This window comes from Cervus canadensis, chromosome 10 (assembly GCF_019320065.1).
Source record: "Cervus canadensis isolate Bull #8, Minnesota chromosome 10, ASM1932006v1, whole genome shotgun sequence".
NCBI lineage: Eukaryota > Metazoa > Chordata > Mammalia > Artiodactyla > Cervidae > Cervus > Cervus canadensis.
This window is the reverse complement of record NC_057395.1, coordinates 3575945-3601087: the sequence shown is the minus strand read 5'-3', so window position 1 is coordinate 3601087 and position 25143 is coordinate 3575945. Positions and strand designations below refer to the sequence as shown.

The window sequence follows — 25143 nt, the reverse complement described above, 5'->3', positions numbered from 1 at the left end:
CAGCATTGCAGACAGATGCTTTACTACTAGGTTCAAAAATCAGCTGCTCTACTATTTACTGTGACCTTAGGCAAGTCATTTAATCTCTTGAAGCTTCATTTTATTAATCCACAAAACAAGCTTACTTCATTAGGACTGCCTTAAAGACAGGTACTGATACAAATATAGAGTTTGGCATATATAAGAAATGCAACAGCAGCCATTAAGAACTGAAGATTTTCGGGAATTCCCTGGCAGTTAGGACTTTCACCACCAGGGCTCAGGTTCAATCCCTGGTCAGGGAACTAAGATCCTGCCAGCCACACAGCATGGCCAAAAAAGAAAGATTTTCAACTTAGAAAGACGACATACTATACCATGAAAAAAAGATTTTCTAAAAAGCACAAACAGCTCAAATTGCCCCACCTCAAAAAAAAACTTTTTAAAGGTTACTATTATTTAATTTCAAAAGTTAAAGCACTGTACGCATGCCTATAGTCAGTGAAACTAACAGAACAAGTGAATTAAGATACTCTCAACTCTCAAGCAACTGCACCTTGCAAATTTTATTTCAAATAATCATTGTTTTTCCAAAATATTCCAATCTTCCTATTTCTACACATCAATAGTTAGAATAAATGTTCTTACTTCAACTGGGCAGCCTCTTCTTCCTGCTGACGTTTCACCTGTTCTTCTTGCTTCTTTCTCTCCTCTTCTTCATGTTTCTTTTTTTCTTCTTCCTCTTTTTTCTTTAATTCCTCCTCTGCCTTCACCTTTTCTTCTTCTTTTTTCTTTCGTTCCTTGTCTTCTTTTTTTCTTTTATCTTCTTCCAGTTTCTTCTTCTTATCTTCAGGGACCTTAATAACCTCCTTCTTGACGGTAAGCTTGATCTCCTCTTTTGGTTTCTCCCTGCTGCTCACTGGCCGCCTTTCACTGCAGTCTTTTTCCTTGCTGTTTAGTAAAGATTCTTTTTCTTCCATACTTGCTGGCTTTTTACGCTCAGCTGGCATTATGTTACCCAAGACAATCTGTAAAAGAATGTCAGCATTATAATCGCAGTGACTTTTTTTTTTAGTAATGTGACACTTATTTTGTTAAGTGGAACATATTAATGCAACTTGGCAACTGTGAGATTAAATAAAATGCATACAAAACAAATACTATTTCAGTGATAAAATAATTCACTGATCATATTCCATATTCTACCATTATTAGTTATGCTTATGTCTAAGCACTTTTTTTCTTTTTACTTTTTAGTCAGGAAATAAGTCTCTACAAGAAGTAGAGAGCACAATATAAGGAACCTCCATGTACCCATTACATCCAACCACTATCAACTTCACAGCTGATATTAAATGACATATCATTTAATCATAAATACTTCAGTACTATGTGAGAATATTTTCAACCAGTTTCACCCACCATACTTCATAACCATTAAGAAATGCTGGTGACACTACATCATACAATATTCAAGTATTTAAGTGGGAGAATAAACAAGCTCTTACCTCCTATGAAGCAACTAGTAAAATGGACAAGACTAGTAAATTTCATCTCACTGCTCTAACTGTATCAAACTTTCAAACACAAAAACTGCTAACTATCCCAAACTAGACTATACCTTTCATCTCTTTATTAGTAGTCAAAATTAGTCTATAAACATAATGATTACTATAAATAATACATAAATTAAATATTCTGTTCTATATTTGCCAATACAAAAGCCACCAGCCCAGGGTTTTCCAGCCTCAAGAGTACTGACATTGTGGGCACGAGTTCTCTGGTAGGAGGAGGGAAGGCTACCGTGTGCACTGCACAAAGTGTAAATGAAGTATCCCTGCCTTCTACACAGTAGATGCCAGTAGTATCACCCCAGTTTTAAAAAACAAAAATTACTCGGACATCACCAAATTTCCCCTGGGGGCAAAATCACTACCAGCTGAAAACCACCACACTAGCCACACGTGGCTACTTACACTGTAAATTAATTAAACAGAATCTGAAATTCAGTCCTCCATCACTATCCATAATCCAAGTGCTCAACTCCACATGCCGCTAGTGGGTACGGCCTCAGACAGTGCAGATATAGAGCATTTTCATCATTATAGAAAGTTCTATTGGAGACCACTGGTCTATAGTACAGGCTTCACACAGTTTACTGGAAATAAACTCTGGAACAAAAAATGTATTCTCCAGCAAAATTCATGATTTTCTTTTCTAAAAATACATGTCTACTTAGAGCTCAGTGTTCTCATGTCGTTTCTTTTATGGACAATACTTCATGTTTTAACTCCTAAATCATTTGAAAGTTGTACACAAGAAAATCAAAATACTTTCCATTTAAGAAGTATAGAATTACTTAAACTACCTAGGGTTTTTTTTTATTTTAAGCTAAACACGGTACTCAAGTATTTTCAATATACGTTTTAAATTACATCAATAAAAACTATATTAGCAAATAAAACATTTGCAGTAATAAATATTTTATAAACACAAAGCATTTATTTCAGCCCTCTAACAAAATATTACCAGAGAAAGACAGTCTAAGCCAACTGAAGCACTTTCAGTGATTTTTGGAGGCACATGGCATAGTCTGTATCTTATCTCAGCCACCTCTTCCTTCCCGTTTCTGTTTTACTCTTATTCTCCTCCACTTCCATGTTCTATGCATTTTTTTGGACAATGACAGCCAAAGGCTTCAGATAACCCTACTTGTGGAACTTGAACAAAAAAGGGCTGTTAATCCTGTTTAAACAATCATTAAAATAAGAGCATAACTACTTATTTATGTGGGAAGACATTGTTAATATTTATATTACCTGGAAAATGTAGTATCAACTTCTCATGCAGTTTCAATTAAATACCCACCACTGCCCTAAACTGAGTGACTGCCCTAAGGCAAGCAAACTTTCAAGAGCGAATACTAATAGCTATTAGCTACTTCTCACAAAGTAAATATTTTACATACATTATCATTTAATAATAAAATCTTCAGTAGATAAGTTTTATTTTCCCTATTTAATAAATTAGTAAAAAGAGACCTGACCAAGTAACTTGACCAAGGCTTCTACGGCTAGTGACAGAGCTTAACCAAAGTTATTAAGAATCCTGAAGAGGATTCTTGTCAGGAAAACCTGACAAGAGATACTGACTACACAAATCAGAATTACACATCTCAGAGTAGAAAGAGTCCTTGATAATGGTTAAGCAGTTTTTACATTATGTTTTAACTTATGGCATATTCTAGCTAAAAGATATGGGGACAGGTAATTCCTAGGTAATCAGGTAGACTTACTTAGGGATATCTGCAATTATATGCAAAAAATAATAAGTTTTATATAGAATTTGTACTTTCTGATGTGAAGCAGCAACATGCAACACTTCAGCTAATATGGGAAAGAAATGTTATCAGAATATAAAAAAGAATGGTACCAAAATTTATATTATTTCATTTATGAAGACAAAAATTAGACACTAAGTTCTGTTAAAACATTAAGAAACATACTTGGAATCTGACAAATTTATAAAGGATCATCATTTATCAGCACAACAGTCCCCCAAACTTTTGTGATTTTCCACAGTACTCATATATTCAACAGACTTTTAAATGCTTTTTATATCAAACTGCAGCAGTCTTTCATGAATTAGATTCTGCTCTAGAGCATGACAAAACAGATTCTCAACAAGTCCCTCAAGTCTTGGCAGTGGTACCTTCTTTGAACCATTTCATCCTTATACTACAAACATACACCCAAAGTACACCTGGAACTAAATTTAAGTGAACAAAAATATGATGAAAATTTTAAGGTTCATGTTAAGGTAGCAATGCACCATGAGAAAATAATATGAGCTTTAAAGTCACTCAGACTTTTTTAAGTTTGCAAACTCTACAACCTGCTAGCTATGGAAACAGGGCAATGTAACTTCTCTGAGTCCATTCATCAATAAGATGGAGATACTGCTACCTCTCTTACAGACTTCTCAAACTTCAAGTCCAGAAGAGAGCATGAGAGAGCCATTCGACAAACGCTTATTCTCTTTCACAGAGAAAACTGAAGAGTTAAGCCTAAAATAAGAATTTTTTAGAGTTAGGAGTACTAGATTTTAACTGCTCCAATTCTCAGTTTTTACACTGAGTGAACTGCCCAAGACTACACAACTAGCTTAGTGACTGGGTTGAGACTCTGTGTCCAGTGTTCTTTCCCCCTATATATCCTAAGACTTAAAAAGTCAAGTAGGGACTTCCCTGGTGATCCAGCAGCTATGACTCTGGGGGCTAGGGTTGGATTCCTGGTCAAGGAACTAGGTCCCACATGTTGCAACTAAAGATCCCACATGGTGCAGCTAAAGATCCTGCATGTCCCAACTAAGACCTGGTACAAACAAATAAATATTTTTTAAAAGCCAAGTAAAAAATACAAGCTACAGAATTCAGATTAAGTATGTATTTGTATCACATCAAATTTCAAATATGAAAATTATATTGTGAAATGCTAATTTTAGCATTTCACATTTTAATAAACTCATGGTTTAATATTTTACCTCAAGTCTTTCAAATAAAAACTAGAACTTTTAAATAGAGTCTGTAAGATAAAAATTAGTGATCTTTTTAATTGGAATATGATTAGCTCCTACAAGCCAGTATAATTACATTCCCACAGTCCTTAAAAGGAAGCCATGCTTTAAAACCACCTTTCTAGCTCCCAAAATAGTGTCCTGGCCCTTGGGCTGTATATTTTATTTGGTTTTCTAAATATACCCTGAACTTCCAGAAGAAAGTAAAACTACTTTACTAGTAAAACAGGTACTTCCGATGGTCTGCTGGGAGAGTGCAGAGAAAGGGGTGTTTCCCTTTAAAGCTATTTCTCCGCAAAGGATCATATGGATTATGTATGAAATCACAATGAGACTGCTCTGAAAATGCTCCAGAGTGAAAGAATGATATTTAATCTTTTCATTCTGGGTTATTCATTTACAATGTTCTAAGGGCAGAACAGCACAAGGGCATTACCTCCCAGTCTCTGACTTTAAAGAACGTCCTCAGTATAAAGGACTCATTCAAAGTTTTTACAAATTCCACCAGAATTCAAAAATGGTCTTCTTGATGAGTCGTACAGTTCTTCTAAACACTTAATAACTCTGCTAAAGGGGAAAAGTGAGGGAGAGTTTTCCTCAGGTCTGATGCATCACTGCGTGCAAGTCCTGAAAGAGCAGGAGAGCCGACGGTCCGGTCCAGACTGTCCCCTCAAGCTTACAAGCTGGCTCTGCTCCGCCAACCAAACACCCCGCGATCGCCTCTTTAGTTCAACAGGAGGACCGGGAAGCCCGGGATGAAGGCAAAGTGAAGACTCCTCAGCCCATGGGACGAAAAAGAAGTCCACCCAGGAAAGCCTGCCCACCACTCTCCGATCCACCGAACCCCGTCCCCTTCACCCTCTTCTCCCACAACCCCCTGCTCTCGCTCCACACGCCTCAGCTCCGCTCGCTTCCTCGCCACAACTCCCCTTCCCACCGGGGTCCACGGTCACCTTCGCGGACCGTCCCTGCCCCAGCCCTAACTTCGCACCCCACACTCTCTCACCGCCGGAGCCCGACACGCTCCGGCCGGTCTCCCGGCTCCACATCCTCCCACACACACCCTCCCCATTTCCTCGCCCTCGCTTCCCTCCCGGCTCCCCAAGAGCTCTCCCCAGCCTCCCCTCGCTCTCCTCCACACCCCCAAACCTCTTCACCCCGCCACGGCGGGCTCCCCGCCTCCGGCCCCGAGGCCCACCCCGGGCATATGGGGCAGGCACCCCCTCGACAGCCTCTCCTGCCTCCCTCCCGCGTTGAAGGGAGCCTCCTGAGGAGAGGGGTCTGAGGAGAACGACGCCGGACCCGCGGTCAGTCTCCTGCTCGCCGTCCCCGGAGCGCTGGGGTGCCGAGTCGCCTCACGGTCCCCGGGGGAGTAGGAGTCCAGGCCGGTGCCCCCCCAACCCCGCTCCCTCCTGGTCGTTGGAGCTGAGGGGAAGGAGGTTCCCCGGGACTCACCTCGAGCCTGTTGTCAACATTAGCCCCGGGTTTCCCAGCACCAACTCCAGCGCTCGGGCTCTCCCCTCCCCTCCCCCCACCTAGCTCGCAGCCGAGGGCCCGCCTTCCCTCACCTCCCCCTCCTCCCTCCGCCCGCGGCCCTCCTGTCCGCCACTCACCAGCGCGGCCGGGCTGCGAGTGGGGGCGGGGCGGAGGACGGCGGAAAGGAAGCAGCTGTCCCCACTATTGCCAGGTAGAAAACAGTCCGGCCTTCCCTTCCGCCTGCATTCCCTCGCTCTTAGCTTAGCTCCGGGGCGAAGGATAGCGAGTGAATGCTCAGATAGGTGCCACACACAGAGCGGCGGCTTCAAGCTACCCAACTCAAGGAGAGGAGCTAATTTTTCAGACAGGCAATTCGCAGGGCAGCCATAACCTGCACCTCCAGCCAGGACCTCAGCGGAGGGGAGGAGTGTTCGGAGGACCGAAGGCAGGAAGTGGATTGGTCGCCAGGAAAGGGAAAGCGCCTGAATTGGAGGTGCGCAAGCGCAGGCACGGGGGGAGGGAGGCCGGAGGGGGAAAGCGAGAATGGGGAGGGGCGGAGCTAACAGGAGGTGAGGAAGGGTGGTGGAGGAGTAGGCGAATTACGGAGCGCCATTAAGGACAAATTTAGCCACGTGTTTCTCAGGGGAGTTTCCTGGAGTGTATATAAGGAAGAGTCTAAGAAGGGAGAGTTTGATTGGACTAATTCGTGGGGTGAGGTTGAGGATTTAGGAAGCTGAAAACTGGAGAAGCTAAGAATATGTATGGTGAGGAAGGTACAGGTTGTTAAGGGACGGATCTAGATTTAAGAAACTCCCGTGGGGGAACTTCCAGAAGCAGTTTTAGCTGTTCAATCTGTAAGTACCCCACGGCTGAAGAAGGATCAAGGCTTTTCTCATACAGGTCTTAGAAAGTACCCAGTCGGAGCCAGGAAGTTTTTTTACAGTAGCATCATCTCCCCGAATTACTGAATGAAATCCCCAGGTTAAAAAATTGGCCAGTCTTGCCATTTCTTGTAAATTTGGAACCGAGTCTTTTTTTTTTTTTTTTAATGGCCCAGCTTATCTAAACTCATTTTCTCTTAAATTGATGAATTCGTGCGTCAGGCCTCTGATTTTTATCGAAAAAGTGTGAGGTTTGCCAACAGAATCTATCTGGGTGTTAAGTACTGTCGGCTTTGGCTGGTCAGGAGCCAAAGGAACAAAGGTGCAGAGCTGGTCTTCATTCTTGTTTTTACGTGCGGTGCTCCGCCTACAAAGTAAGCTACTAGCCACCTCAAATCCTTGACGCGTATCTAAGTTCACTTGTGTTCAGCTTTTGTACATTTGTCTCAATTTACTGTTTTTACTTACCGTTCTTTTTTTTAAATTGTGTATTTGATTTACAATCTTATATAAGATTCAGGTGTACAACATAGTGGTTCACAATTTTTATTTATAGTGATTCACAATATTGGCTATATTACCTGAGCTGTATATTAGATCCTTGTAACTTATTTATTGTACATAGAATTTATATCTCTTAACCTCTACCTGTTTCCCCTTCCCCTGCCAGCTCTCTATTGGTAACCATGGATTTGTTCTCTGTATCTGAGTCTGTTTCTTTTATATTTACTAGTTTCTTTTCTTTTTTTAGATCCCACATGAGTATAATATACAGTATTTGTACTTCTCTGTCTGACTTCCTTCACTAAGGAAGGAAATGCTTTAAGGTCATCGTGTTGTTGCAAATGGCAAAGTTTCCTTCTTTTTTATGCTTGAGTGTGTATGTGTGACATCTTCTTTATCCATTCATCTGTTGGTGGACATGGGTTGCTTACACTTAGACCATTTATTCTTAGCATTGATGCTTCTTGTACTTAAAAAAAAAAAAAAACCAAAAAAGAAAAACCTACCGATAGGCCCACCTTTAAAGGACAGTGAAAGAGAAAGACAGACAAATACTGCTTTTGTATCATTGATGAGCCATTATGAGAGAACAGTCCTGAAACACCAAGCCACCAAGTTCTCCTTGAAGTTTTTTGCATTTTGCCTGATTACCTTAAGAAGATTTCACCTGTGCTGTTGATCAGTAAATCCTTCTCAATCCTTTGCTTGTCATCAGGTGTTAAAAAGAATTCAGGTATTAAAAAGAAACCGTGTGAGTACAGGGATGAAAAAAGAAGAGAGTATTTGCTATTTTACATTTGTTATTTTAATAATCACAATAATCCTGTAGGTAAGTATTCTGAATTTTATAGAAACTGAATCACAAAAGATTAATTTATTAAAGATAAAAAAACTAGTAAATATATTCTCTACTATCATACTGAACTCTAACTGCAAAAACCAAGCTCTCTTTGCTGTCTCCCACTGCCTTAATGCACATTTTTACATAGACTGAAAATGCTGCCAATCGTTTTCTTTCCAAAGGAGCATGTCAGGCAAACCACCAAAAACCCTCTGATGTGGGGATGTCATTGAATCTTACCTTCAGGGAATACGTTGCTTTGAAGAAGCCATCATTTTTGCATTGTGATGACTCAAAACTTCACTATTTCTTGAAGCTAAATTAAGTTTTTTAGTGTTTATTTAAGTATTTCAGAAAATTCTCAGAAACGTCCATTCTTCTCCTTTTGCCTGCTTCACTTGACATAACTATACCATATGAAAAAAACAGGGAATTTCCCTGGTGGTCTAGTTAGGACTGCACTTTCTCGACCAGGTTCAGTCCCTGGTCGGGGAACTAAGATCCCGCATGCTGTGCTGTGTGGCCAATAAATGCACACATACATAAAGTCATAAGAAAAAATGAGATCAAAGAAAATGTGATAAGAGAAGAAGGTCCAGGACTAAGCCCTGAAAAACTTCCAAATATAGACATTAAAGTCCCTGAAAAGGAGACAGTGCAGAGAAGGGAAAGCTGGAATGTATAGCTTTGTTAAAGCCTAGAAAAGAAGTGGCTAAATATTTCAAATGTTACTGAGAGAACAGGTAACATCAGGCAGGAAAGAACCCATTGGATTGACACTGTGGAGCTCAACACTTGAGTTTTTCAGAACCAGATCAGTGAAGTAGTGGGCATGGATTGGAATAGTTGACTAAATTCGGTCTCAAAGAGTCAGACACAGCTTAGCAACTGAACTGAACTGAAATTGGAGATGAAAAAAGTGAAGACAAGTATTTGAGGCATTTTACTCTGAAGATTGGTAGAAAATGAACTATATGGAGAATGTGAAGTCAGGGAGGATTTTGTTTGTGTATCTTTTATGTTGTTTTTGTATTTTTAAATGAAAAATACAGAGAATGTTTATTAATGGGAATGATCTAATAGGGAAATACTGGGGTTGCAAGAGGGAGGAAAAAAAAGATAGCAAAGGAGGAAAATCACTGTGATGGAATAGCATCTAAAGTACAAGTGGAGTGACTTCCCTGGTGGTCCAGTGGTTAAGACTCCAAGCTTCCACTGCAGGGGGCACAGGTTCGATCATTGCTCAGGGAACTGGGATCTCATATACTGTGTGGCACAGTCAAAAAATTAAAAATAAAGTACAAATGGGAAGAGTGTCTTTGATAGAAGGGGCTTTTCCAATGAGTCAGCTCATCAAATCAGGTGGCCAAAGTATTGGAGCTTCAGCATCAGTCCTTCCTATGAATATTCAGGGTTGATTTCCTTTAGGATTGACTGGTTTGATCTCCTTGCTGTCCAAGGAACTCTCAAGAGTCTTCTCCAGCACCATGTGGTCATGAGTTTAAAACTATCCAGCCTACATTTGCCAATATCCCCAGAATAAACGGACAGTTAGATTTAATCAGCTTGCCTACCCCCCCGCCCCATGAGACTAATGGCAGAGAGACAACTACGGGTATCGTGGATGTTTGCAAAAGAACAATTATAATGAAGGATTGTAGGATCTACACTGGATTTGGAGGGAAGTTAAATGGAAATGTTTATATGTGAGTATGGATGGGGTTAACAGATTGATAGGAGTACAGGTTGCAAAGAGAACTGACAAAAGAGCCAAACCTTGAGTGAGTCAATGGGGACAGACAAAGACATCAGAAAGTGGTTCTGAAGAGTTACCATAGCAGGAAGTGTAGACAGAAGCAGCAAGCCCAACAGGGTCAAAGTTCTTGGAAGAGAACTGGTTTGGAAGCTAGGGTGGGAAACCAGAAACACTGTAGCATCTCTGAAATCAGACTGCTCCTGCTAAGTCACTTCAGTCATGTCCGACTCTGTGCGACCCCATCCCTGGGATTCTCCAGGCAAGAACACTGGAGTGGGTTGCCATTTCCTTCTCCAGTGCATAAAGTGAAAAGTGAAAGTGGAGTCGCTCAGTCATGTCTGACTCTTCGCGACCCCATGGACTGCAGCCTACCAGGCTCCTCCGTCGATGGGATTTTCCAGGCAAGAGTCCTGGAGTGGGGTGCGATTGCCTTCTCCGTGAAATCAGACTACGTAAATCCAAATTCTAGTCCCAGTATTTACTAGCTATTCAAACTTCACAGCTTTTTATTCTTGAAAATTGTGATAATAGCAGTACTTTTTTCTAGGGTTTTGTGAATAGTAATTGAGGTGATTTAAATAAAAGCACTTAACACAGTGTTCATAGTTTATGCTCTTTGAGTGTTAGCTATTACCAAATCATTTTGCTAACAATAAACACTGTCATCTGAATGGCTTTGCAGTTTTTTCTTTGCCCTCCCACTGGTATGAAACCGGTGCACCAGGAACCTTTTACTCCAACATTACGTATGCTGCTAAGAAACTAAAAAGGAAGATAAAAAGAAAGGGGAAATGTCAAATCACCTCAGTTTACATTTTACATTTCTTACAATTTTGTCAATTGTACCCCAATAAGACTAAGAGAAGAAAAAAGAAATTGTGTTCTCCACTACTGTAAACAATAAAGACAGAGGTGTGTAAATATCTCTAATTCTGGTTTCACTTTATTGCCCAGTAGAATAACCATCCTCAGTATTCTTTGGGGAAACTAATGGGTAAGTAAGTGGTGAGAAAACTAACCCTATGTCATCTAATTGATCTCAGTTCTTTAATTCCTGACTTACATTTCTAAGTCTTTGCTGTGAGATAATTGTGATGAAATACACCACATACACTTCAAACCTAAAATGTCCAAAATTGAACTTAATATTGGCCGCCAATCCCACCTGTTTCTTTTTCTGTTTTTATTCTTTCAGTTAATGATGCTAAAGGGGACCAGAGAGGCCACACCAAAATGTGCTAGTTTATCATAAAGATTGTTCTGAAAGTGAAATTGTAGTCGCTCAGTCTCTTCTGACTCTTTATGACCCCATGGACTGTAACCCACCAGGCTCCTCTGTCCATGGGATTTTCCAGGCAAGAATACTGGAGTGGGTTCCCATTCCCTTTTCCAGGGGATCTTCCCTGACTCAAGGATTGAACCTGGGTCTCCTGCATTGCAGGCAGATTCCGTCTGAGCCACCAGGAAGGCAACTGAGAATCAACATATTCAGAAAGAGTTCTCTAGAACTATGCTTAACTACCTAAAAGCAGAGCATGGATTTCCCTTTGTGAAACTGTATCCCCCAACCCTCAACCCCAGCATTAAGAACTGTCACGAGATGGAGAGACAACACCCAGATGGGTTTACATAAACAAAATAATAAAACAACAACAACAAAAATTACTAAAATAATCCTTATCTTCCATTAGTTCCCCCATATATTTTCTAGTGACTTAACAAAACTTTGTCATCCCTGGACAACCAAGCTCCCCTTCCTCTGTTAGAACGGTATCTAAGCCCAGAGTCTAACTGCTTTGTGTTTCATTTTCTGTGAACTCACATAAATATAAGTGAAAATTGCCTTTTCTCCTAATAGTCTGTCTTTTGTTAGTTTAATCTGCACAGTCTCAAGAACATAAATTCAGTTCAATTCAGTTGCTCAGTTGTGTCCAACTCTGCAACCCCATGGACTGCAGCACGCCAGGCCTCCCTGTCCCTCACCAACTCCCAGAGTTTACCCAAACTCATGTCCATTGAGTGGGTGATGCCATCCAACCATCTCATCCTCTGTCATCCCCTTCTCCCACCCTCAATCTTTCCCAGCATCAGGGTCTTTTCCAATGAGTCAGTTCTTTGCATCAGGTGGCCAAAGTATTGGAGTTTCAACATCAGTCCTTCCAATGAACACCCAGGACTGATCTCCTTTAGGATGGACTGGTTGGATCTCCTTGCAGTCCAAGGGACTCTCAAGAGTCTTCTCCAACACCACAGTTCAAAAGCATCAATTCTTCCGTGCTCGGCTTTCTTTATAGTCCAACTCTCATATCCATCTATGACTGGAAAAACCATAGCCTTGACTAGACGAACCTTTGTTGGCAAAGTAATATCTCTGCTTTTTTAATATGCTGTCTAGGTTGGTCATAACTTTCCTGCCAAGGAGTAAGCATCTTTTAATTTCATGGCTGCAGTCACCATCTGCAGTGATTTTGGAGCCCAAGGAAATAAAGTCTGCCACTGTTTCCACTGTTTCCCCATCTATTTCCCAAGAAGTGATGGGACTGGATGCCAAGATCTTAGTTTTCTGAATGTTGAGCTTTAAGCCAACTTTTTCACTTTCCTCTTTCACTTTCATCAAGAGGCTCTTTAGGTCTTCTTCACTTTTTGCCATAAGGGTGGTGTCATCTGCATATCTGAGATTATTGATATTTCTTCTGGCAATCTTGATTCCTGCTTGTGCTTCATCCAGCCCAGTGTTCCATAAGAGGATAGAGGAAAAGTTATTCCTCCCCAATAGTTTCTTTGTCCTTCATCATCTCTTATCCAAATGCAATCAGTGTCCTTTTTTTTCTTCTTTTTCTTTTTAAATTGTATTTATTTATTTATTTTTGGCTGTGCTGGGTCTTCATTGCTGCGGAGGCTTTTCCCTAGTTGTGGCCAGCAGGGGCTACTCTCTAGTTACTGTACCCAGGCTACTTTTTGTGGTGGCTTCTCATGTGGAGCACAGTCTAGGGCACACAGGCTCAGTAGTCGTGGCACACAGGCTTAGTTGCTCTATGGCATGTGGGATCTTCCCAGACCAGGGATCAAACTTGCGTCTCCTGCATTGGTAAGCAGATTCTTTACTACTGAACCACCAGGAAAGCCCGAAATCGGTGTGTCTTAAAAAGATCTTGCCTTGGGAGTTCTCTAGTCTCGTGGTTAGAATATTTTCACTGCCTTGGCCAGAGTTCAATACTTGGTTGGGGAACTAAGATCCACAAGCTGCGCTCAGCAGGGCCAAAATAAATAAATGAATAAAATTTTAAAAAAGATCTTACCTCGGTCCTCCTCTGTATCCCTCTGCCACAACCTTAGTTGAGACCAACATCAATTCAAACCCACACCATTGGCAACAATGTTAATTCTTCTACCTACTTACTTTTAATTTTGTCCCCTCCTGACCTTAGCATCATCTCAAGCGCAAATCTAACTGTTTAACTCCTGTGCAAAACACCCTTTAATGGCAATAGTCTCCAAGCTTTTCTGGTCACAATCCCATGGGGAGGGGAGGAGGGCATACACTCCCAAGTCATGTCTATTTACTTAGATATAAATTGTGTGTATATGTGTTACTACCTAAATTTGTACATAATAGTACACACCCCTAGTTAGAAGTTCTAATATTTTTGCCTGAATAGATCATTTTGCATATCTCCAAGTGACTTTGGAAGCCACTGACTCAGAGGGTAAAATTCAGTCTTTAGCAGGAGATCTTCATAGCTCTTGCCTGTATATGTAGTTTCTGGCTGATTCTGCACAGGTCTGAGTTCTAGCTGTAGTTAATAAGTTGCATGTACTGAGCCAGGCTTCCCAGGTAGCGCTAGATGGTAAAGAACCCATCTGCCAATGCAGGAGACAGAGGTTCGATCCCTGGGTTGGGAAGATCCTGTGAAGGAGAGGTGGGTGTGTCAACATACTCCAGTGTTCTTGCCTGGAGAACCCCATGGGCAGAGGAGCCTGGCGGGCTGCAGTCCGTGGGGTTGCACAGAGTCAGACACACCTGAAGCAACAGCACAGCATAGCAGGTGAACGAACCTCCTCTTCCCTTGGTGCACATATCATGACTTTGCCTAGAATACTTTCTCCCATGAATGCTTTCAGCCTAGTCGCTAAAGGCATTCATCATCCCCACCACCCTACCTATGTTGGATTAAGTCTCTGTCCCTACTTGGGTTCCCATAGTAGTCTCTGAACAACTCAATTCCAACATTCACTCTATTATATTGAAGTCATTTGTTTGTATTTGCTTTCCCATTAAGACTGTGAGCTCCTTGAGACTATGATTTGTATCATATTTATCTTTGTGTCCTGGGGCCACAATCACATTCTGAGAGAAGAATTAAAAGTAAATGAATATAACATTATAAATCAACTATACTCCAATATTTTTTAAAAATATGAATGAATATGAAAAGGATTAGAATATACCACCTCGACATATGCCTAGACTTTGGCCTATGGATTATTTTGAGCTGAAGGCAATTAAGAGTCAACAGATGAAGAAAGAAAACTTCTTGGAGCTCCCTTTATCTGACTAAAAGCAGAAACTGTTGAGAAATGGAGTCTGCCATAAATATCCTCCCTGGGAGATTTATGGCTCTAAAGATGAAAAGCCAACATGAAGATGAATCTACACAAACAAACCTTATTAAAATAACCATTCAGTTCAGTTCAGTTCAGTCGCTCAGCCGTGTCCGACTCTGCACTGGAAAATAACGCTTACGTATAGTTTATACAGGTAATACATCTTATATTAGTTCCATTGCTTACTTCATGTATTTGCCTTCCTATAATTTTCTGCCCCAGAAGTTCACCCCTTTTTTTCTCTAGTCACCCTTTGTTAAAACGATGTATAAGCTTCTGAGTCTAACTGCTTCAGTGGGCTTTCACTTCTTTTCTGTGTAGCCCCATTCATGCAAAATTAAAAGCATCAATTAAATTTATATACTTTTTTCCCTGTGTTAATCTGTTGTCAGTTTAGTTCATACACCCCAGGTGCTAAATCTAAAAGGGTAGAGAGAAAAGATTTTCCTTTCCATAAAACTTTTTCTTGGAAGAGAGAGAAAAACCTGTATACTTATGCAGGAACGTGTATGATTAAACTAGAGTGAAAAGAACAGAATATTTTAAAGACTGAAATTTCATTTTCAGGTGGCTCAGCAGTAAAAGAATCTGCCGGCCAATGCAGGAGATATGGGTTCAATCCCTGGATCGGGAAGATCCCCTGGAGGAGAAAATGGCAACTGACTCCAGTATTCTTGCCTGGAAAATTCCAATGACAGAGAAGCCTGGCAGGCTACAGTCCTTAGGGTCACAAAGAGTTGGACACAACTAAAGCATTCAGGCAAAAACAATAGTAAATTTTAACAATCCAAATATAGGATTCCATTTCCCTTTTTGTGATTTCCATTAAAAGTAATTCAAATTTTTAACACTGGGAGGTTAAAAACTTGAATTACTTTTGAATGGATGAATGGAAAGATAGACACCTCTTTCTTAATGTGTATCAGGCATTTATCCACCTAATGTTTCTATTTGGTAGTTACTGTTTTTCTTGTTTTTATAAATGGCAAAACTAGGACTTAACATGGTTTAATAATATGCCCAGTATGATACAGCTACTAAATAGAACCTCCATTCTGGACCATCTGATTCTAAAGTTCACAGCCTTATTTAATATTTCCTCCTTTTCTAGGGTGTTTTCTCTACCTTACACAACTGTGTACAATACCATACACAGGTTAATACAGATGGCCGTTTTACACAATCAGAGTATAGAATAAGAAAAGACATAATTTTATAATTTAGTCCTAACAAGACCAACCAACACATAGACTAAAACAAGAATCTCTGCCTGGGTCAGTCCATAGTGCCGATAAATCCATATCCATGAAAGCAAAATGCAAAGGGAAGAGAACTGGATCTGGTCTTCAGTTCAGTTCAGTTCAGTTCAGTCGTTCAGTCGTGTCTGACTCTTTGCGACCCCATGAACCGCAGCACGCCAGGCCTCCCTGTGCATCACCAACTCCCGGAGCTTACTCAAACTCATGCCCATCGAGTTGGTGATGCCATCCAGCCATCTCATCCTCTGTCACCCCCTTCTCCTCCTGCCCTCAATCTTTCCCAGCATCAGGGTCTTTTCCAATGAGTCAGCTCTTCACATCAGGTGGCCAAAGTATTGGAGTTTCAGCTTCAACATCAGTCCTTCCAATGAACACCCAGGACTCATCTCCTTTAGGATCGGTCCGGTCTTAGAGCCCTGCTAATGTCCATGGAACTAGGGCAAATTGTTTGTAACTTGTCTGTAGTTCAGATACTTCTTTTTAAAAATGAGTACATTAGACTTTATGATCCCTAACTTCATTATTTTAATTTAATTTTGGCAACACACTTTGTCACAGCTTCCAAGTATTTAAGCATTCAGAAGTGGCTACCTTCCTAAACCAGGACAATACTGTCACATTGAGAAATATAGCTAGAAAAAAAAAGGTATTACTCAGGGAGTCCTCTGGCATCACCTCACTTCTTGTGCCAGTTGCTAAGGGGAAGGGAAAGGAGTGAGTGTCATTTCTAGCTTATTTTTCTTCTGGAAGTTTCTACACTTTACACAGGATACCATATACATTATACTCACCTACATTTTCCCCACAGAAGCTGTAGAAACAGCCATTCTGTTGTGTTTTACCCTCTTTCTTCTAGTTGAAGGGAAGACTCATTTAAATAGGGACGTCACTTTGTTTTAATGTTCTCATACCCAAGATTTAATATCAGTTTAATGATAATAATAATAAGCTGGTCATCGAAACATGTATATCACAATATGTAAAATAGATGACCAGTGCAAGTTTGATGCATGAAGCAGGGCACTCAAAGCCAGTGCTCTGGGACAACCCAGAGGGAGAGGGTGGGGAGGGAAGTGGGAAGGGGGGGTTCTGGATGGGGGACACATGTGCACCAGTGGCTGATTCATGTTGACGTATGGCAAAAATCACCACAATATTGTAAAGTAATTAGCATCCAATTAAAGAAATTAATTGAAAAAACAATAAGCTTGTAACTATAGTTCTTTGAAATGATATAGTATGTTTTATCATCAGAACTATTTATGCAGCATCTAGAAGAGGAAATGGCAACCCACTCCAGTATTCTTGCCTGTACAATCCCATGGACAGAGGAACCTGGTGGGTTACAGTCTATGGGGTCATAAAGAGTCAGACACAACTGAGTGACTAACACACACAACCACAGTTCTAATCCTTCGGGCAGAGTGTCACAGCAGTCTGTGCAAGAGTTACTTGAGAGTTACATGATTGATAGGCCAAGGATAAACACTGCATATACTTGAGTCAAAGCTTCCTATAAATGGTCATGGAGGTACAGTAGGTGATCTCTAAAATGGTTCTCGAGGATCCCTTTCTCCTGATCGTCATGCCCTTGTGTAATGCTCTCCCTCTGAGTGTAGACTGCATTTAGTCTAGTGAGTATAATACAGCAGAGGTGATAGGATGTTACAACTAATATTAGTTTTCAAAAATACTGTGATTCATCTCCCCCATCCTACCCTACTCCCACCCCTGCCCACTCCCTAAGGGCAGTTGGCTGCCATGTTGAAAGCTACCCTTGGAGAGACCCACAGAACAGAGAATCAAGGAAGGCTTCTGGCCAGTAGCCAGTGAGGGACTCAGCCCTGCCAACAAATAAATGAATGGAATGAAAGTTAATTCTCCCCTGCTTGAGCTTTCAGGTGAGATCATAATCTCAGCCTGCAGCCTGACTGCAACCTTGGAGCAATCTTGAGCCTGAGGTCCTGAGCCAAGCTGTGTCTGGAACACTGACCTACAAAAACTGCGAGGTGATACAGGTTTGTCATTTCAAGCCATTTAGTTGTGAGGTAATGTCTTATGCAACAATAGATAGCCAGTAGGATGATAAACATTATTATTTTAACATTACATTATGTTTTTGTTTTGGCCATGCTATGCAGCATGTGAGATTTTAGTTCCCCAACCAGGAATTGAAACTGGGAACCCTGCAGTGGAAGCCCCAAGTCCTAATCACTGGACAGCCAGGGAATTCCCTACCTTACATGTTCTATACATACGGTTAAACAAATATATTTTCTAAGTATGACATATTTCAGACTTTAAATCTGGCCTAAAGTCTTCTTTTTCATAAACACTTTTTTTAAACTCCATTGACTGCTGAATTAACCACACAATTTGTTTTCATTCACTCATGCATGCATGTAGCCATCTAATTTTTCTTTTTGTTTTTGAGGCTTTTTTTTTTAAGAGCAGTTTTAACTTCACAGCAAATTGAGAGGAAGGTACAAAGCTTTCTCATATACTCCCTTCCCCCACATTTGCACAACCTCCCCCACTATCAACATCCCTATCTCATTGTTGTTTTAATTTGCAATTCCCAAATGACATACGGTATGGGGCACCTTTTCATATGCTTATTTGCCATCTATATATCTTCTTTGGTGAGTTGTCTGTTAGGGTCTTTGGCCCATTTTGAAAATTATGTCCTTTGTTTTCTTATTGCTGTGTTTAAGAGTTCTTTATACATTTTAGATACGAATTCTTTATCAGATATGTCTTTTTTTTTTTAAAGACAAATATCATATGATATCACTTATATGTGGAATCTAAAATATGACACAAGAGAAACCCTTTTCATGAAGATGGCGCTGAAGGCGAAGAAGGAAGCCCCTGCCCCTCCTAAAGCTGAAGCCAAAGCAAAGGCTTTGAAGGCCAAGAAAACAGTGTTGAAAGGTGTCCACAGCCACAAGAAAAAGCAGATCCGGACGTCACCCACCTTCCGGGGGCCCAAAACACTGCGGCTCAGGAGGCAGCCCAGATATCCTCAGAAGAGCGCCCCCAGGAGAAACAAACTTGACCACTGTGCCATCATCAAACCCCCCCTCACCACTGAGTCAGCCATGAAGAAAATAGAAGACAACAACACACTGGTATTCCTTGTGGATGTCAAGGCCAACAAGCACCAAATTAAACAGGCTGTGAAGAAGCTCTATGACATTGACGCGGCTAAGGTCAATACTCTGATCAGGCCTGATGGAGAGAAGAAGGCATACATTCGACTGGCTCCTGACTATGATGCTTTGGGTGTTGCCAACAAAATTGGGATCAGCTAAACCGAGTCCAGCTGGCTAATTCCAAATATAAAAGTTTTCACTTTGTAAAAAAAAAAAAAAATATATATATATATATATAAAATATGACACAAATGAATTTGTCTATGAAACAGAAATAGACAGACTCACAGACAAAGAGAACAGACTTATGATTGCCAAGGGTGGGGTAAGGAAGGATTGGGAGCTTGAGATTAGGGGATGAAAACTATTATGTATAGAATAGATAAACAACAAGTTCCTATTGTGTAGCACAGGGTACTATATTCAATATCCTATCATAAATCTTAATGGAAGAGAATGTGTATATATCTATAACTGAATCACTTTGCTGTACTGCATACATTAACACAACATTGTAAATCAACCATACTTCAGTAAAATTTTTAAAAATATGTCTCTTTTTTTAAGGTTATATTTTAGGGCATATAAATATTTAATATATTAAATATATAATATGCTACATATTTAAGGTTCACAGCAAAATTGAGGGGAAGGTACAGAGGTTTCCTACTGTTCTCTGAGGCCCTACACATGCACAGCCTCCCCCACCGTCAACATCTCTCATCCAAGTTATACATTGGTTGTGGCTGATGAACCTACACTGACACATCTTAATTACCCAAAGTTCATAGTTTACATTAAAGTTAATCCATAGTGCTATACATTCTGTGGGTTTAAATAGATGTATAAGGACATTTATCCATCATTATGGTCAGATCCATCTTTTGCAAATATTTTCCTCCCATTTGTGACTTGTCTTATTCTCTGGACAATGTCATGCATCCAATTTTCAAAGTGTTACTGTGAATCAATCACTGTATTGGAAATAAAATACAAAAATGAATAAAGCAGTATTTCTGGCCTCAATGAAGACAGACAGAAACTGATAATAACAAAATTGCATGAGAGACCCACTATTATTCGAGGCCATTTCATTGTCCATGTAGAAGACTCTGTCCTGTATCCTTACTTCTTTGGATCTTAACTTTAGCTTTGCCAGTTTTAACCTTGATCTCATCACTTCGGCGTCATAAACAACTCCATCATCTCAATCGCTTTCTTTCTTTAATAATAACAATAATAATAGTGGTAGCTAACACTTATTGAGCATCTAATCACTGAACTTTGTGTGTTTTACATAAATGCTTAAATATTTTACAGGTAACTATATAGACTAAGAGTTCAAGGAATATGCCTAAGGCCTATATAGTGAAGGGGATCAGGGCATGCTACCCCAAATATTTCACTTTGGCATATTTATTATTTTAAGCTGAAGGCAATTGAGAAACTGGCTTCCCCCTTTCTACCTAAAAGTAGGCACAAATTTCCCTTTGTAAAAATGACATAGAGTTCCATTTGTAAAGATGATGTAAGTTTCCTGACTCCCATACTAGTAAGAGGAGAATGATTCTTACCAGCAGAGATGAATTGAGTCTGTCTGCATAAGAAACCATACCAAATGCTAACCCTTCTCTACCACACCTTTTCTAGTCACTTTTCACAGTATACCATTCCAAGGAGCTCAAAACTTTTTTCCTTTGCCTAGTGTCTTCTTCATAATATTGTATATTACGCTTTGTTAAAACAGTATACAAGGCCCAAAGTCTAGTCACCCCTTTGGATTTTCATTCCTTTCTCTTAAGCCCCCATGCATGAAAAATATTAACACCAATAAATATATGCTGGAATTTCCCCAGTGGTACAGTGGCTGAGACTCCATGCTTCCAATGCTAGGGCATGGGTTCAATCCCTGGCTGGTGTACTAAAATTCCACATGCTGCTTGATCACACACACCAAAAAGGAAAGAAATATAAGCCTTTTCTTATTTTAATCTGTCTTTTCTCAGTTTAATTCACAGTCACCAGAAGCAGAACATGAGTGGATAGAAGATAAATTTTCTTCTCTCCTACAGTAATAAGTGGCAGGGCCTGGATTCAAATCTTGGTTTCTCTGACCCAGATCTCATATCACTATATCTATTCTTTATCTTTTGAAAACATACTAGTTCTGATAGAAAAGCATTATACAATTTTATACTGGAACCCAAGTCTAAGAGTGCATTGCATTATTGTCTTCAATTTAAGGACTAGTGAGTAGAAACTGAAGATTGTATTTTAAAATGTATTACTTTATTACAAGTTTTGTCAAGGACAGAGGTTTTGGGGACTTATCTGCTGGTCTAGTGGCTAAGACTCCAAACTCCCAATGCAGGGGCCATGATCAGGGAACTAGATCCTACATGCCACAACTAAGACATGGTGTAGTCAAATAAACTAAAGAAAGAAAGAAAAAAAAAAAAAGAATGGAGGTTTTAGAAGGACAGATCTCTAAAATAAATAAGGTTTTTATAATATAACAAGTATCATAGCAATAAGGAAGAGACTGGATAGTATGGATGTCAAGGCTAAAAATATGGATGTAGGTCCTATCTCTGTTGCTTATCAGTTGTATGTGCCTTGGATTTATCAGCCCTCAAATGTGCAAAATAAAGTGGCTGTTACCCACCTTGAAGAGTTTTCTGAGCTCTAGACCCATGAGTCCAATTATGCACCAGATGTCTACATTCAGCAGTCTCACAAACATTGAGTATCAGAATGTCCAAAATGGAATTAATCTGCCTCAAAGCCTTCTGTTGGTCCTGTGCACCTTTATCTGCTAATGGCATCACCAACCACACAGTGTCTCAAGTCAGAAGCCAAGAAGTCATGTCTCTCCACTTCCCCACTTAGTTTTCATATCCAATCACTGCATCCTATATTCTTCTTCTTTCATTAACTCATACTCAAAATTTTTTACTCATCACATACTGGTGAATTACTGGATGTTTGACCTCATGTGGCTTGTGGGATCTTTGTTCCCTGACCAGGGATTGAACCCACACCCTAGCACCAAGTCCTAACCTTAGCACTGAGTCCTAACCACTGGACCAATAGGGAACTCCCCATATCAGCAGTTTAGATGGAACCTGTAGGTCACCAGTAAATAAGGTGCTGGGGACAGAGCAATGCAGTAGACAGACATAATCGCACACTCTTGTCATTTACAATTTAGTGGGAGAACCACCCACAAAGGAGGCACATCATATTTATATTTAGCTTACATTAATTTAATCAATTATGTAATTATGCATGGGAAGGTAGAGACAGAATCATTGTAATACTCGAAGTGGGTAAAAATTTAGATTCCCACAATTATAATACATCTGGTACTCAAGAAATATTTTTCAAAATTATATAATAAAATAAGGAAATTTATGGAGTATTATGAGGGCATACAGTAGGAAGAACTAATTTACCCAAGATGGCCAGGAACACTTTTTTTTTTCCCCCCAGAAAATAACTCCTGGGCCAGTGGAGAAGGTGGATAGGAATCTTTCAGGTGTATGTGTTATTGGCGATGGGATGGGGTCAGGAGGAAGAGCCTTCCTGGCAGAGGGAATAGGTTGTGTGAAAACCATGAAGTAGGAAAAGTATGGATGTTTGAGGAACCAAAAATAGTATTGCTGGTTCACAGTGAGAACCATAGAAAGTGTGGTTCTAATTAAGGGTGAAAGAAGAGGCAGGCAAACCACAGCAGACTAGAGTTTGCAAACACAAGCAGCTATAGGGTCCAGAAAAGCAGACCATATAAAGGTAAGAGAGGTGGGGACTGAAAACTGGTACCCACACACACCGTCTAGAGAGACCAGCAACCACTCAGCTCATGCTGATCACCATCATGCAGGACAGTGAGTGCAGTGTGGTCAGATCTCTAAGAAAACCACAAACCCGAACTTTAATATGCAATCTTCCACATTTTTAATAAAAGCATCCAATTTAAAAAATTAAGACTTTCTGATGGCAAACAAAGCATATATCAGCAATTTATTTTTTTATTTTTGGCCATCCCACGCGGCTTGTAGGATCTTCATCCCTCGACCAGGGATTGAACCCGCACCATAGCAGAGTCCGAACCTTAGCACCGAGTCCTAACCACTGGAATGCCAGAGAACTCCCCATATAAGCAGTCTAGATGGGACCTGTGGGTCACCAGTTTGCAAAATGATCATATTTTAACATCACAGCACTTAGCATATCATGGACTCATAATGATGCACAAAAGTAAAACTGTCTGGTAGGCAGTATTCCATTTGTGTGGATCCTGGGTTCAGAAGAGAGGTTATACTGGTGATTTGTATTTGGTGTCATTCCTTTTTTATTGCTAATTCAAGTCATGAGTGTGAATGAAATTTTAAAGGAAAAAGGGTTTGTGTGTGAACGCCTGGCACATTGAAGTTTCTGGCTGGTTGTCCTTATGGAAACTCAAAAAACCTGAATACCTGCTCTCTCAGTTTCTTGACCTCACCTCTGAAAACACTCTTCCGCACTCCACTTTAGCCAACAAGCTTCCTGGTCAGTATCAACATTTGCATCACTGCTACAATGACCACTTTAAACATTTTGTTTCCTGTCTGCAACCTTCTGTTCCAGCTGAGATTCTCAACCAACTCCCGATTTACCTAGTCTTTACCAATTTACCTCATTGGAACTGCCAACTGACTGGCCCTTTTCTTTTACCATCTGCCCATTCTTATATTTGATAGAATTTTTAAATGTTAGGTTAAAGCCCATGTTTTGTTATTTCAGTCGTCCTCTAACAAATATGTTAAATGTCTTTGCATCTTGGCCTTTCTATCCCATCTGCCTGCAAAACTTCAGCCCTGAATGAACCCAATTATCACCCTTCTGACCTTCTCAGTACCAAGGTAGGAGAAAATCACAAAGCAGTAAAACGTGCTTTCTCTCTATATTCACGGCCACCGACCTCAACGGGGTGAACTTCAAAACTTTAAAGACAATATTCTACCTTTACTACTCTCCTCGATAACAATTTCATACTATCTTCACCTGTTCACTCCCATTTCTCAATACACACCCAGTTTGCCAGCCCCTCGGAATCACTTGCAATGCCTTGCAACCTCTCCCCGGCTACTGGGCTCATGCTTTGCCCCCTCTCCTTGGTGGGCTCCTCTTCTTACACATTTGTCTAACTCCTCAGTCTTCAAGATTCTGTTCTAGTGTGTCTTCCACTTGGAGGTTTCCTTGACACACCTGTCTATGCTTGCAGGGCACCTGCACACACTTGGATTACCGTGTGTCTCATACATTGTGTGTTGAGTTCAGTCTGCCACTGGACTGGGACCTGATTAGGGGCAGACACTGTATTTTATTTATCTGTGTAACCCAGCAGAGGGCTCTGTGCGTACAGGGGCTGAAAGAGTGAAGTGGAAAGATATCTTAGGCTCACATGTGTAACGTTCTTAGGAGTATGGGGGTGCAGCTGCTCAGGTGACTGGAAGAATGGATGGCCGACTGGGAAGCATTCAGACCTCCCCATGTTGGTAAAATGAAAGGTGAGTAGTGGAATAAAATAGTTTGGGAAACTGTGTCAGAGATAGACCAATCAAGAATCTCAATTATCTAAAATCTTCCAAGTCCAGTTTTTTCTTCACTCCTATCGCTTTCGTACAGGCTCCATCTCCCCTGTTTGAACCTTTCCCCCTCAATGTTTTTTACAAAAATACAGAGATGGGATATTGATTTTCTGGCTCCTTCCTATGAACTTGGTCTGAGTCCCAGCCACCTTTCATGCAGTCTGCCGCTAATTTTTCCTTTCTGTGGGAGACTGCATGGTGCGTGTGAGTCTATGCTCTGGAGCTTCCTTGAGAGGGGTGGTGCACGCCCGGGGAGAATGCAGCATACACAGATATATCCAGCATACACAGCTTGGTTACCGGAAAGCCGGTACGCTCCCCTCAGCACCCCTCCTCTTCCCAAATGCAGGACCTTCCTCCGCCTCTAGGCCCTCGCGAGTGTCGCGGGATCCCAGCCGCGCGGCTTGGCTTTGCGGGCCGCTGATCTGGATTGGCTCCAAGGGCCGGGTCCTGGCCAATCAGGAGTGGGGGTGTTGCTC

The 25143-nt window shown here is 40.8% G+C and overlaps 2 protein-coding genes across 4 annotated transcripts in view; one reads left to right on the top strand and one right to left on the bottom strand.

Annotated features, from left to right (window-relative positions):
• UPF2 (UPF2 regulator of nonsense mediated mRNA decay) overlaps positions 1 to 6133 on the bottom strand; it is a 90350-nt gene extending 84217 nt beyond the window's left edge. The window contains exons 1-2 of the mRNA XM_043480684.1: positions 6010 to 6133; positions 628 to 1007 (exon numbers count right to left, since the gene is read on the bottom strand). Coding sequence (XP_043336619.1) covers positions 628 to 989 — 362 coding nt within the window. The 5' untranslated portion in view covers positions 990 to 1007; positions 6010 to 6133. The remainder of the gene's footprint in view (positions 1 to 627; positions 1008 to 6009) is intronic.
• Positions 6134 to 6704: 571 nt separating this feature from the next.
• On the top strand, positions 6705 to 20038 carry LOC122448982 (60S ribosomal protein L23a-like). 3 transcript variants are annotated; one of them, XM_043480690.1, is made up of 3 exons: positions 6705 to 6884; positions 17778 to 17885; positions 18650 to 20038. In XM_043480690.1, the coding sequence occupies exon 3, from the start codon at positions 18675 to 18677 to the stop codon at positions 19188 to 19190; it is 516 nt and encodes a 171-aa protein (XP_043336625.1). In that variant the 5' UTR covers positions 6705 to 6884; positions 17778 to 17885; positions 18650 to 18674; the 3' UTR covers positions 19191 to 20038. The 3 variants fall into 3 exon arrangements, with proteins under 3 accessions (XP_043336625.1, XP_043336624.1, XP_043336626.1); XM_043480689.1 differs by having other exon boundaries at positions 17778 to 17894; XM_043480691.1 differs by lacking the exon at positions 17778 to 17885.
• Positions 20039 to 25143: the final 5105 nt, after the last annotated feature.